Source organism: Lepisosteus oculatus, chromosome 14, assembly GCF_040954835.1.
Source record: "Lepisosteus oculatus isolate fLepOcu1 chromosome 14, fLepOcu1.hap2, whole genome shotgun sequence".
Taxonomy (NCBI): Eukaryota; Metazoa; Chordata; class Actinopteri; order Semionotiformes; family Lepisosteidae; genus Lepisosteus; species Lepisosteus oculatus.
In genome coordinates this window covers 56,412,661-56,427,297 of record NC_090709.1, presented here as the reverse complement: position 1 = coordinate 56,427,297, position 14,637 = coordinate 56,412,661, and the positions used below count along the sequence as shown (strand labels likewise).

The following is a 14,637-nucleotide window of genomic DNA, read 5'->3' as shown; positions in this document are numbered from 1 at the left end:
AGAGGAGCTCATCTCAACCCAGGGTTTGGGCTTCAAACAAAGGGCTGGGCAGCATGTTCCCCACTGTGTAAAGATGTGCCTCCTGTCCTGACTGGAAGGTCCCATCCATCTGTGTCTGGAGAGAAGCCAGGGTATCTGCTTCAACCACAGGGCTGGGCAGCTTGTTCCCCACCTCCACCCCCCTTTTTGCAAAGTAGCACCGCCTGCTCTCTGTATGAAATGCCCTTCCTCTGTGCCCTCTGGTCCACGATTCAGTATTCACTCTGAAGAAGCCAGCTGGACTGACTTGGCCAGTGACCTTTAAGGATTTGGAAAATTTGTATCACATTCCCCCCATTCTCCTCTGTTTGAGAATAAAGAGATCTAGTGACTTATCCCTTCTTTTCAGCACAGAAATGTATCCAATGTGATCCCAGAGCAGCGATGTCTTTTCGAGTAAAATCGCATGCAGCATTCTCACCAAGGTGTGAACTATGGCGGCGTGCGGGTGGAACATTGCGTGGTTTTGTGTTTTGCAGCAGGTACCCTTGTGTACGAACGCGCCTTTCTGCACTGTACTGGGGCATCTGTGAACAGGATGTTGCCGTCATAGAAAGACCGAGGTTGCTGCAGTCTTCGCCACCTGCCGTAGAGAAATACGTGGGGGGGGGGGATAAGACGAATATTAAGATCTGGTCATGTACATGAAACGGGTTTGTGCGTGTGCGTGTGTGTAGGTACACTCTCCCCTGGTGGAGATTCGCTAGTCGTATTCCAGAAACAGCAGTGAAATGGGAATCAGGGGGCAGGAGTGGACACACAGATGGTGTGCGTTTTGGAAAGGAGAACGATTGGCGCTACTTTACACAAAGGGTGGCAGGGGTCGGGAACAAGCTGCCCAGCTGGGGTGTTGAAGAGGATCGCCTGGCGCCTCGCAAGACACAGCTGGATGAGATCCTCCAGTCGGGACGGGACTGGGAAGGCGCTTCTTTACACAAAGGGTGGCTGGGGTGGGGAAAGGGCAACTTAAACATCCTGTGTTGTCCAGCCCCACCTGTGTGTGTGTGTGTGTGTGTGTGTGTGTGTGTGTGTGTGTCTCCCTGACTGTGACAGAAGCTTCGTAGGGCACCGATGTCCTCTGCTGTCCCCCTGGACTACTGAGGGGCTAAGTTTGTGTGAGGCTACATGGGTCAGTTTAATCACCTCTCTCCTCCATTTCTCCTGCCTGATCTCTCTCTCTCTCTTTCTCTCTCTACCTTAGATTCATCAGCCGGAGGTGTTATATATATAGCGCTTTTCTGGACACTCCACTCAAAGTGCTTTACAGGTCATGGGGATCCCACTACCGCCACCAGTGTGCAGGTCTTTACAGGTCATGGGGATCCCACTACCCCCACCAGTGTGCAGCTCTTTACAGTTCATGGGGATCCCACTACTGCCACCAGTGTGCAGCCCCACCTGGATGATGATGCTCCAGTCCACTCCCCACACACCAGCTCTCAGTGGGGAGGAGAGTAGAGTGATGAAGCCAGTTCAGAGATGGGGGTTATTAGGAGGCCATGATGGGTAAGGCAGCAGCCATATCACCCTGCAACTCACAACTGGCAACCCACTGAAGCTAAGAAGGTGTGAGCCTGGTCAGTACCTAGATGGGAGACCTCCTGGGAAAAACTAAGGTTGCTGTTGGAAGAGGTGTTAGTGGGGCCAGCAGGGGGTACTCACCCTGTGGTCCATGTGGGTCCTAATGCCCCAGTATAGTGACGGGGACACTATACTGTAAACAGGCGCCGTCCTTCGGATGAGACGTAAAACCGAGGTCCTGACTCTCTGTGGTCATTAAAAATCCCAGGGCGCTTCTCGAAAAGAGTAGGGGTGTAACCCCGGTGTCCTGGCAAAAATTTCCAATTGGCCCTTACTAATCATGGCCTCCTACTAAAACCCCTCTATGAATTGGCTACATTAATCTGTAATCTGATGGTATTAGAATCCAGCCTTGCGGGATAACTCGAACAACGCACACACACGGGTACTAATACACGAGGATACATTTATTAATACATAAAATGTGCATATAAACATAACAGATCTTATCGTGAGGATTAGCAGAATACAAAAGGTATATATTTAATCATGAAGAGTTACAGATACCAAGAGGACATACATTCAGTATATCATTCATTTAGACCGTTTCGTAAATGAACTTGGATAACAACTTCTACACTAGATACTCAAAACAAGTACATCACTCATAGGAATTAAATTGATATCAACTGGTTGGGATAACAATTGAATTCTCGAGCTGTAATGCAGAATGTTGAATACTCATCCAATCTGTGGGAATTCAGATCTCCCGTGGACACAAAGAAGCAGTGGCAGGCTGTTCCTGTGTCCAATCGGCACTCTCTGGCTCTGTGCCAGGCAGTGCTCAGTGCAGCTTGCGACATCGTGGGAGAGATTCCTGCAATGCTCAAGCAGTGCGCTCTCTGAAGACCAGCTAGTTAGTGTTGGCTGAAACTAGCAAAGTTTGTGCACAGGAGGAAAAGTGACTGCGGGTCCCAGCAGGTCAGGATGAAGACCGGTTTGTTCCTGATGAAGCGCTAGTCCTGAATTCTTATTCAACTGTCCACAGTTCCGACCTGTTCATGAGGCTTGCTGCTGATGCTAACTTCGGGTGGATCCTTTGGTTACGTGCTGGCAACTTTCGCCCTCGACTCTTAGAACAAAGGAAAGTCCTGCCACTCGGACACAGTGGCCGTTACGTGGAGGTCCGGACCAAGTCGGAGGATGTTCAGGAGGTGCTCCAAGGCTGAAAGTCCAGCAGGCGCGCTGTGAGAATGTCCTGCTCTTGGGAACTGTGCTCGAGAGGTGTCCAGCCGGCCCAGGGGCTCTTTGTTGCCTGTTTAGACCTGGAGGAACTGCAGGTCGCTCATTGGTTGAAAGTTTTATGGGGATCAGAGACCCACGTGGGGTTAACCTGCCCTACCAGTTCCTGATTGGCTGATGATGAGTAATAATGCACTCTGACCTTAGGGTCATAAACCAACTTTGAATGACATTTTCCCTTGGAATCTCAGACTTTTAGTCACTAGAAATGACATTTGTTAAGGTGGTTGATGTGTACCAGCTTTTGGGAGCTGTTCCTTAGCAGGACACTCTATCGGCTAGAAAAACACCTTAATTGTGAACCAAATTGAATGGACTCTGTATCAAGCACCACTGAGGTGAAGGAGAGAGGGACTGGCAAGGGAGCAGCAAACTTAATTCTTGTATTTTAATAAACCTTGTTGCTACAACGGTCTCTCTCCTGCGTGAGTGCGCTGGTGGGTTTTTAAGTCACTTGACTGACTAAAACTCTTCTCACACTGACTGCAGCTGAATGGTCTCTCTCCTGTGTGAATGCGCTGATGTCGTTTTAAGAGGTGCGAGTGACTAAAACTCTTTCCACACTGACTACAGCTGAAAAGTCTCTCTCCTGTGTGAATGCGCTGGTGTGAATATAAGTGGTTTTTCTGACTAAAACTCTTCCCACACTGACTGCAGCTGAACGGTCTCTCTCCTGTGTGAATGCGCTGGTGGACTATTAAACTACTTGACTGACTATAACTCTTCCCACATTGACTGCAGCTGAATGGTCTCTTTCCTGTGTGAATGTGCTGATGTCGTTTTAAAAGTTGTAAATGACTAAAACTCTTCCCACACTGACTGCAGCTGAATGGTCTCTCCCCTGTGTGAATGCGCTGGTGTGATTGTAAGTGGCTTATTTGACTAAAACTCTTCCCACACTGACTGCAGCTGAATGGTCTCTCTCCTGTGTGAATGCGCTGGTGGGCTATTAAGCCTCTTGACCAACTAAAACTCTTCCCACACTGACTGCAGCTGAATGGTCTCTCTCCTGTGTGAATGCGCTGGTGGGTTTTTAAGTTACTTGACCGACTAAAACTCTTCCCACACTGACTGCAGCTGAATGGTCTCTCTCCTGTGTGAATGTGCTGGTGCCTTTTTAAGTCATATGACTGACTAAAACTCTTCCCACACTGACTGCAGCTGAAAGGTCTCTCTCCTGTGTCAATGCACTGGTGTGACTGTAAGTGTCTTTTCCGACTAAAACTCTTCCCACACTGACTGCAGCTGAATGGTCTCTCTCCTGTGTGACTGCGCTGGTGGATAATTAAGCTACTTGACTGACTAAAACTCTTCCCACACTGACTGCAGCTGAACGGTCTCTCTCCTGTGTGAATGCGCTGGTGGGTTTTTAAGTTACTTGACCGACTAAAACTCTTCCCACACTGACTGCAGCTGAATGGTCTCTCTCCTGTGTGAATGCGCTGATGCCTTTTTAAGTCATGTGACTGACTAAAACTCCTCCCACACTGACTACAGCTGAAAGGTTTCTCTCCTGTGTGAAGGTGCTGATAGGGTTTTGAAATGCTAGACTGACAGAAACACTGCTCCTCCATGTGCCATAATGGCAGTTTGTCCACTCCATCTGAGCAAGGCCTTGAGTGATTCTTCCTCATCCCCTGATCGTCCTGTGGTCTCTTATTCTGCAAATGCTCCATGGAATGGTCTTGCTCTGTGTGATGAAAGTGAGATTTGTTTTCTTCATTATGTCCCTCACTTTTCTGCTCAGCAGTGTGAATCATCTGGGGCTCCTTCTCCAGCTCTCTGAGACTAAAACCGCCCAGTTCATTCAGTTGTTCCTCTCTTTGCCCAAGAACAAACACACTCTCCAGTTCATTAAAACTTTCAACAATTTTCTCAGTAACCAGATTATTTAACCTGTGTGTAAAGTCATCAGATGCTAAGGGATTACATGATTGTTTGAGACTGTGCAATGACAGTCTCTCCACTTGAACAGAACAAGGCCTAATTATCAAGCCCTGTAGGAGCTGCTGTTGCTCCTCCCTGTACTGACTCTCCTCTCGGTGCTGTATCTCAACAATGTTCTCTTCACCAGGTACATCAGTCTGCTGCTCTGTACAGTCAATCAACTGGGGCTCCATGTCCTGCTCTGTAAGATTAGAGACATCCAGTTCTTCACTGTGCTCTTGTACAGAGACACAGCCCAGTTCATTACAACCTTGTGTAATATTGTTCGAGTCCAGATTATTCATCTTCTTTGTAAAATCATCACATACTAAGAGCCCAGGTGTCTCACTCTCAGACTCCATTTTCATCATGGGCACAGAGTCCAGAACCTCAACAATCTGTCTGCTCTCTGTGTGCTGCTCACTGAGAGTCTTTTTCCCTTCTGGAGCAGTGAGCTCTGTCTCCTGCATCAGACTGGAGCCCCACTCCTCCTCACTGTGCTTCTGTTCAAGAGGAGCCCTTTCCCAAGCCTCAGAGAGAGCACTGGCCTCTGAACCTGTAAACAGAACAAGACAAAATCTTTATAATAATAATAAAAAACTTTATTTTATATAGCACTTTTAAAGGTGGCTTCTCAAAGCATTTTACAGAATGCCAACAACAAAAAATACACAAAATAAGCATGATGAGAACACACAGTTAGAGGAGACAGTAGATGGTGGTACTAAATACAGTAGGAGCAGAGGGGTAAAGAATAGTTCAATGAAGGGTCTTCTAAAGAAGAAGGTTTTGAGTCTGGATTTGAAGGAGTTTAGAGAAGGTGACTCTCTGATATCCTTAGGGAGAGAGTTCCAGAGCTTGGGGGCATAACAGGAGAAGGCCATGTCACCCATTGATTGTAGTCGGACTTGGGGACAGATAGGAGAACACAATTAGAAGAGCGAAGGTTGTGAGGTGGGGAGTAGGGTGATAACCCAGACAGGTACTGAGGTGCCAAGCCATGGAGAGCCTTATAGGTGAGCAGGAGGATTGTTAAGTCGACATGCAACTTGACAGGAAGCCAGTGCAAGGACTCCAGGATAGGAGTAATGTAAACACTTGCACTAGACCTTGTCAGGATTCTGGCTGCCGAATTTTGGACATACTGAAGTTTGTTCAATGTGGATTTAGAGTCCCCAGAGAGTAGAGCGTTACAGTAGTCGATTCAAGATTAGACAACTCTTTTCAGCCACAGTTAGTGATAACATAGGGCGTAGTGGAGCAATATTTTTGAAGTGAATGAAAGATGTTTTGACAACATGCTGCACATATGGGTCAAACGTCAAATATCATCCCCAAGTTTTTCAATATAGACTGAAGCTCAAGTATAAGAAAATCTACAGATAGAGTTACAGCATTGGTTTTACAAAGTTGATGGGTGGTGCCAATAAGCATGACTTCAGTCTTGTCACAGTTAACATGAAGGACATATTGAGTCATCCAAGATTTTATATGGGAGATGCAACTAAATATAATAGAGACAGACACATCAGCGTCAGGTTTGGTATGGATGTATATTTGAGTATCATCAGCATAGTAGTGATAGCTGAGGCCATGTGATCTAAAAAGCTTTAAACTACACAAACGCGTACTAGTACACTGACGATCAATTTGGGTTGTTTAAACAGCGGAATAAGTGGGTATAAGGGGGTGTTCTGATTTAGCTTTGTCAGAAACCTAACTACCATGTAAAAAGTAAGTCTACTGTAATAATATCACAATCACATTACATTTACATTAACAGTGCACTGAGAGAGAGAGGGGGGTTAATACAGACACATTGACTGGACACTACAGTACATTAACACTGCACTGAGAGAGAGGGATGAATACAGACTGACTGGACACCACAGAACATTAACACTGCAATCAGAGAAAGGGGTTAATACAGACACACTGACTAACTGGACACTACAGAGCATTAACACTATACTGAGAGAGAGGGGTTAATACAGACACTGACTGGACACTACAGCACACTAACAATGCACTGAGAGAGAGAGGTGGGTTAACAAACAAATTGACTGCACACTACAGTACATTAACACTACACTGAGACAGAGGGGTAAATACAGACACTGATTGGACATAACAGTACATTAACACTGCACTGAGAGATAAGTGTTAATAGATAAATACTGACTGGACACTGCAGGATATTAGCACTGCACTGAAAGGGGTTAATACAGACATGCTGACTGGACACTACAGTACATTAACACTACACTGAGATAGAGGCATTTATACAGACCATACACTAACAGTGCTCGGGGGGGGGGGGGGGGGGGGCAGACTGACTGGACACTACAGTACATTAACATTGTACTGAGAGAGAGGTTAATACAGACACTTTCTGGACACTACAATGCATTAACACTGCACTGAGAGAGACAGGTGTTAATACAGACACACTGACTGGACACTCCAGTATATTAACAATGCACTGAGAGAGAGAGGGGTTAATACAGACACATTGACTGGACACTCCAGTATATTAATACTGCACTGAGAGAGACAGGGGTTAATACAGACACACTGACTGGACACTCCAGTATATTAACACTGCACTGAGAGAGACAGGGGTTAATACAGACACACTGACTGGACACTCCAGTATATTAACACTGCACTGAGAGAGACAGGGATTAATACATACACACTGACTGAACACTACAGTACATTAACACTGCACTGAGAGGGGTTAACACAGACACACTGATTGGACACTACAGCACATTAACACTGCACTGAGAGAGAGGGGTGAATACAGACAGACTGACTGGACACTACAGTCTATTAACACTACACTGAGTGAGACGTTAATACAGACTCTTTCTGGACACTATAGTACATTAACACGGTATTGAGAAAGAGAGGGATTAATACATACACTGACTGAACACTACAGTACATTAACACTGCTGAGAGAGGGGTTCATACAGACACTGACTGGACACTACAGGACATAAAAACTGCACTGAGAGAGAGGGGTGAATACAGAAACATTGACTGGACACTACAGCACATCAACACTGCACTAAGAGAGAGGGGTGAACACAGACAGACTGACTGGACACTACCGTGCATTAACACTATACTGAAAGAGAGGGGTTAATACAGACACTGACTGTACACTACAGCACATAAACAATGCATTGAGAGAGAGAGGTGGGTTAACAAACAAACTGCTTGCACATTACAGTACATTAACACTACACTAAGACAGAGGGGTAAATACAGACAGTGATTGGGCATAACATTACATTAAAACTGCACTGAGAGAGAGGTGTTAATAGAGACATGCTGACTGAACACTACAGTACATTAACACTGTACTGAGAGAGGGGTTAATACAGACACACTGACTGGACACTCCGGTATATTAACACTGCACTGAGAGAGAGGGGTTGATTCACACACACTTACTGCACAGTACAGTACATAAACAATGCATTTAGAGAGAGAGGTTAATACAGACACACTGGATTAATATTCCAGACGAGTTAATACAGACACAGACCGTGGAGGACGGTAATACAATTGAAATAATTTTTATATACACAATCATTAGTATACATATAAAATCTAGACCAATACAACGTTTACAATACAATATTTATAAATGTTGTTTCATAATGATGTTGGATTACAAATTGATTCAGTGGAACAATTGTTAAATGTGAACGAGGTGTTTTCAGCACCGTAACCGGACAAAACAGTTCAGTTTCCAGTAAAGTATCCCGTTGCTACATCACACAAGTCTTTCCCACTTCACTCTGCATCTCTCCACTATATTCTCACCAGTGAGGAAAGTTTTTTGATGACAGTTTGATAGTTTGTTAGATAACGAGAATGTTTACTCTTGCGAGATGTTTTCTTTAAAATAAAGTTTGTTATTTAAAAAATCTCACCAGTGAGGAAGTTATAGACACTGGTTTTAAACACACATACTGACTTCATACAAGTCACCACACTGACCTGAGAGCTGCAGTTCTGTGTCCATTTCTTCTTTTATTTCTGCAGAGACTTCACAGGGAAGCGTGTGTCCAACACTGTCTGTCCGTTCCTGATCTCCTCCTGCTCCCGACTCCTTCTCCCTCAGCTGCAATCTCCACTTCAGGCTCTCGTTTTCCTTCTTCAGTTGCGCCATTTCACTCCCGACACTGTCCTCCACACACTGTGTGATTTTAAACACGGCCCGTCTCACCAGGATGTGGGAGATATTGCGGAGTTTGTCTTGAAACTCGTTCTCGGAGTCAGACATCCTGTTTCCAAAAACTTCTGACACTTCATACACGATCGATTTGAGCAAGAGGTGCATGAAAGAGTCAAGCTGGGTTTGCAGATTTAACAAGCACTCCGCCATCCTTCTTCAGAGTCGGTCAGAAACAAAGGCTGACTTCCGGAGTTTAAACAGAACAACTTATTTTTTATTCTTCACAGATCCTGTTGTCAGGGCTGTGCTCTGTTCAAGCATAAACACAGTCGACAAGACGTTACGTATTCAGAACCTGAAGTTATTTTAAAGAAAAACAACAACTTTCTTTAAAGAAAATTATTCAGTCACCCACACGTGGGTGAAATACATGCAGGGTCGCGCAGTAAAATGACGTCATTCGTTAGCGCGGCCGCAGCTTCAAAACAATAGAGAAGCGGAGCTGAGAAAGAGGAGTTTCTTCAGCCGGATATAAACTTCTCTGCACCTCCTAGCGCGACCTATTCAAGAGGAGTGAATCACCTGCGACCTTCGCCGTTCGTAACGGAACAGATTTATTTTTTTGCCCTTCCACAACCCTCCTCCCCAACGAAAACGTCTCAAGTGGATTTTTTCAAGTGGATTTTGATCTCCCTATGCAGGTTTTTGGTTAAAGAAAAAAAATGCTGTTGTTTCTTGCCAACTGGCAGTATTTCTTCTGCACTGATAAGCAAGATTTCTATTTCATATTTCACAAATTGTTTGAATTTGTCCATATTCCATAATTGTTGTTTATGTTTGATTAACAGACAAAATATGACAACCCCTCTATTGAGCATATACTTTATTTTCCTGATGTACTGTAGCAGCCTCGACACTGAGAAACGAAGAGAAAATGGCTTTTATCTAGCATTTTTCATGTTCAATGCGTTTGACATATCCCAACAGCGACAGAGTTCTTTTGCGACACTGTTTCTACTTTTATCTTCTTTCTGTACGCTTTGATAAAAAAAAACGAGAAATCGTGCAAGGGGAAAAATGTATTTTTTCATAGAGAAAACGTGCACCAGGAACTGTGGTGTTGAGAAGAAATGATTTAACACGATATGTGACCTTATTTAACGGAGCAAATGCTCACCCAGCAAGGTCTGGAGAACTTGGAGAGTCTGGTGGATGTGATAATTTCACGGTATTATGGAAGAAAATAGTCTTTCTTTGAATTCTCAATCAATCGGAATTCCAGTGTGAAACATAAACCCTTTGTCTGATTTAAAGAGATTATATTTTAAAACCCATAAAAATTCAGAAAACACGTTTCTCACTTTGAAATTTTAGACAGGGCTGTGTATTACTAGTAGCGGCGCTGAGCACACTATGGGGGAATTCAGGTTATGTGATATACTAGAGTTTTAATAAATAACGCATCTGATTTTGGATCTTAAGATTGTAGGTTCGACTTCTAGCTGGTTCGTGTAAATTTTAATCAGGCTCTTCAGTAATAGATTATGTAAGGAACCGCACCTGAAAGCGAACGTTGGGTCTGTTTCCTTTGTTTTCCAGCATGAAATAACAAATCGTTACAAAAGGCACCAGCTAATGTCCAATAGCGTTTTTTTTTTCAAATTACATTTTCAGGTTTAAGACACTGTTTAATAAAACACAAGTGTCCTTAAAATCTTCAACTTTCAGGTTTGTTTTACTATATAATAAAGGAGATCTGAAACTGAGATCTGATGTAGCTGTCTCTAAAGACAGAGGTGATGATTCACAGATGTGAACCGTGCCTTTTCTCTTGTATTCAAGGGTATTCACTGTGTGAGCTACTAAATGTGTGATCTGTATTACTCTATTTTGTTCAGATTATCTATGTGGTGTACAGATAGAACTCAACTGCATGGTGTGAATTCCATGTTCAGCACAACCAGAACCTGAAAAACCTCGACGTGATTTGAACACGCAGCCTTTTGATGTGAAGTCAGACGCGCTTCTGTTGCGCCACGCCAAACAGTAACTTTTAAGCCCCCATCAGGGTCGCGAATTTTTTTTTCCTCCTGTGAGGAGCGCCGCTCTTCCAAACAGAGTCTCTTCTTCCCAGACCACATTTTATTCTTGCTGTGCAGCTCTTGAGCAGGTGTTGTTCTCGACAACAGATCCAGGAACACTGATTGTTTTTTTTTTTCATTAAGGACCCCATGGTGCAACGGTAGCACGTCTGACTCTAAATCCGGAAATTGAGTGTTTTAAGTACATGGGAGTCAACTGATATTGAACAGGTTCTGCTGCTGAACCTGCAGCCTTCACCATAAGGTCCAGTTCCCCAGCCTTCTGACCTTATATGTCCATCCCTTCTTGTCAAAACTCATATTTTCACAGGGTACCCTTCAGAAATCGCAGTATAGAATGAAAAAACTCCAATAAGTCTCGGCCGCTGTTGGTGATTTTCCTTTAAAAACAAATGAATCTCCGAAACTTTTACGGAGTGTATCACTTGCACTGAGACCGAGATGTGTTAAGCTGTACATGAGTCTTTGTGGCTCGGGTGTTAACCAAAAGGGTGGTGGTTTGAGCCCTCCCAGGGACGCTGAGCCTTTTAATGAACACACCCTCCTCACTTCATTTCTCCACGGGCGGTCTTGTACCACAATCAAATACAGAGCCTGTAGGGGGCAGTAAGCTTGCAAATATAGCTCGCTGTGTATATAATGAAGAAGCAGAGGTTAGTTTCTCATGTGCATGTTGCAGAGCCTTACGAAACTCGTACTAACAGCTGGGGTTTGATCCCTGCACGGGCTATTAGTTAAAAGGCCATTGTAAATGACGTGTAACAGATTTTCCAGATGGCTTTTATGTTTCACACTAAATTGTGATCTTGAAACTAAAATAATAAGAAATAAAGAAATATGGAACACAACTGTTGTTCCCCAAGAAAAGCTGTTTTACACTGATGTCACTCCTTTTAATAAAATCCAGATTGTGAAGACAACTCCGCCCTATCAAAAGAAAATGTTACACTAAAGTTGGAAAGCACACTCTCAATCCATCTGTAAATTTGATTTCCGCCATCCATTCAAGGGTGCTTGGTGCTTCGCAAACAAATCATTTCAGGGAAGAAACTTAGTTTAATGAACTACTGTTGTATTTTCACTGATTGAATTTGATCTTTGTACTCTGCATTCTCAGATATAATATTTCAGAATTACAGTTCAAATTTGTTGGAAAACTTCACAGGCATTATTAAGTTAGCACTGTACAATTGTATTTTAATATCTTGGTATATTTACCTTCATTTTAATATAGAAGTAACCGTAAATGTTGTTATTTTGTACTTTTGTCGCATTTTTTAAAACATTTTAGCTGAGGATGCATGGCGACAATTGTATGATATTATTCCTTGATATCGATGATCAGTTGAAGGATTTGAAGAAACTATCAAAGAAACAGCAGCAATAGCAGATGATTTTGGTTTTTAAACCCATCTTTACACCTCAATACTCCATTTGTCCTTGAAAAAAAGAAAAGACAGGCATGTTTTGAGTTTTGAGAGGAATGATCCTCTTCTCGATTGAAAAGAAACGTATAAATTTGATTGCTTCAGTAGAATTTTGGATTTTCTTTTGAAGATCTCACAAAGTATTGCCAGGATCTATATTTAGCGTTCGGTAGTGATAACACTGCTGATATTGATGGAGTAGAAATCTATGATGTATTGACAGCTTTATCTGAAGCAAAAAGTCCTAGAACGCTGCCTATGAAGTTTTGGGATTCATACCAAGAAATACTCTTTGTTTTCCACCCCAAATGCTACTATTACATTACACATTATGCAAACATTACCAGTTTTAGTAGCTTCTGGGCGTGATTTTCCAAAACTGAAACTAATTACAAATTATTTAAGATGAACCATGTCCAAAAATTGTAAATCAGGATTAATATAATATCAACTGAAATTACTACAGAAGAAAAGATTTAACTGAAATATTAATAAGACTATGCAAGCCTAAAAAGTAGAAAAATTCAATTCATATAACTTTTATTTGTTATTTTTTTACAAATGAGCTCACGCACTGGAAAACACTAACGTTTCTCTTTATTAGAGAATGTGAATAACAGTTTAACCCAGAATGTTTTTAATTGTGATTTTGTTAAAATTCAATCATCTATCTATAGTAAGAAATTATTAAGAAAGTAAGAAATTGTGTTATTTCATAAACTGTAAGACATGGAGACATTGACAGGTTATAACCTTTGCTTTGTCTTTTAAAGTAAGTGTTCAGGATCCAAGCCCATGTTCGGACGGTTGTGTTTCTCTTTTAATCATCAAATGTCATTGTTTTGTCCGTCAGTTCTTTCTCGAGCTGTACCATGGATATTTTATACCATCAATACTTTTCATGCTCTTTTGCATTTTCCTTCACATACGGAAAAAAACTCAAGGCGTTCTTCTCACTGTGCTACACAGTACAGGACACGCAGTGAGTAATTCGCGCAGCTTTCAGAGGAATCCAGAGGGAGGACTCTTAATACAAGGAGCTGTTTTTTTGGGGGGCATTAATCATTATTAACCAGAAACAGCTGCACAACTGGTTGCATTTGTGATTATGTCACTTCTCTGCTTCAGCAAGGTCAATAAAAGACTCTGAAAGTAGTAGAGAAAAACTGAATTAAAATCATATTAGCAATTCTGAGCGATATCTGCATACAGGCAATCCAATAAGAACGTTGAAATCTTTGAATGTCATCTCTCTATATATTGCGCTGCTTTTTACTTGGAGTAAAACTATTGGATTGAAGGGTTAAAATGTATTGTTGTTATTTGGAGAAATCAATGAACTCGTGATTTATATGTTTTAAAAGACGGTCATGCGCACAGAAAAAAGACAGTGCTGATTATTTTTCTGGAGACGGAGCACTGATGACCTATTCGAGCCAATTGATAAAGCCCACCCAGTGGATACTCTAGCAGAACGTGGAAGAACGTTCACCATTGTAACCAAGGCAACCACAGGAACAACATCAAGAAGCACAATCAATTCCCCATTTAAATCTTTCGTGTAAGGTATGCCATGTGAAAGCATGAAGTAAATCCCCTGATCTCTTTTGAACATGGACAAGGTATTTCTGATGGAGCGCAATGAGCAAAGACTTAATAAGCTACTCCTGCCGATGATTCAGCTTAAAGAAGTAAAAGCTTCACAAACAAAAGCAGCTCGCTACCATAGCCAATATTAAATGTACGTGGTGGCACATTACCATTTGCACTGGCTCAAAAGTGGTCTCTTCAGATGTTGTTCCCTACGTAAAGCTGAAAGCGCCAAAGAGCATTTCCATTGAGAAAAAAAAATCTTTCTTGATGTTAAACATAGAGAGCCTCCCTTTTAGAAGTTCTCCCTCTAAACACCTTGTGCAGCCTCCCGACAGACTAACAAAAAGCGCCTTTTCACCAACTCAATTTATAATACGCCCCTCAAAACTCACAACCGAATAACAATCCATCCGTATATTTGATTTCCAAGATCCATTCAAGGCAACTTGGCTCTTCGCAAGCAAATAATTTCAGGGAAGAAACTCAGTTTAGTCAACTACTGGTGCATTCAGCACACCACTTGCTTGTGCTT

General features: G+C 42.6%; 1 protein-coding gene across 1 annotated transcript; it reads right to left on the bottom strand.

Annotated features, from left to right (window-relative positions):
• Positions 1–2,012: 2,012 nt before the first annotated feature.
• On the bottom strand, positions 2,013–10,245 carry LOC138243127 (zinc finger and SCAN domain-containing protein 2-like). Its single transcript, XM_069198629.1, has 2 exons — positions 8,806–10,245; positions 2,013–5,344 (listed from the first exon to the last, which is right to left on the bottom strand). The coding sequence occupies exons 1-2, from the start codon at positions 9,191–9,193 to the stop codon at positions 3,267–3,269; spliced, it is 2,466 nt and encodes an 821-aa protein (XP_069054730.1). The 5' UTR covers positions 9,194–10,245; the 3' UTR covers positions 2,013–3,266.
• Between the last annotated feature and the right edge of the window lie 4,392 nt (positions 10,246–14,637).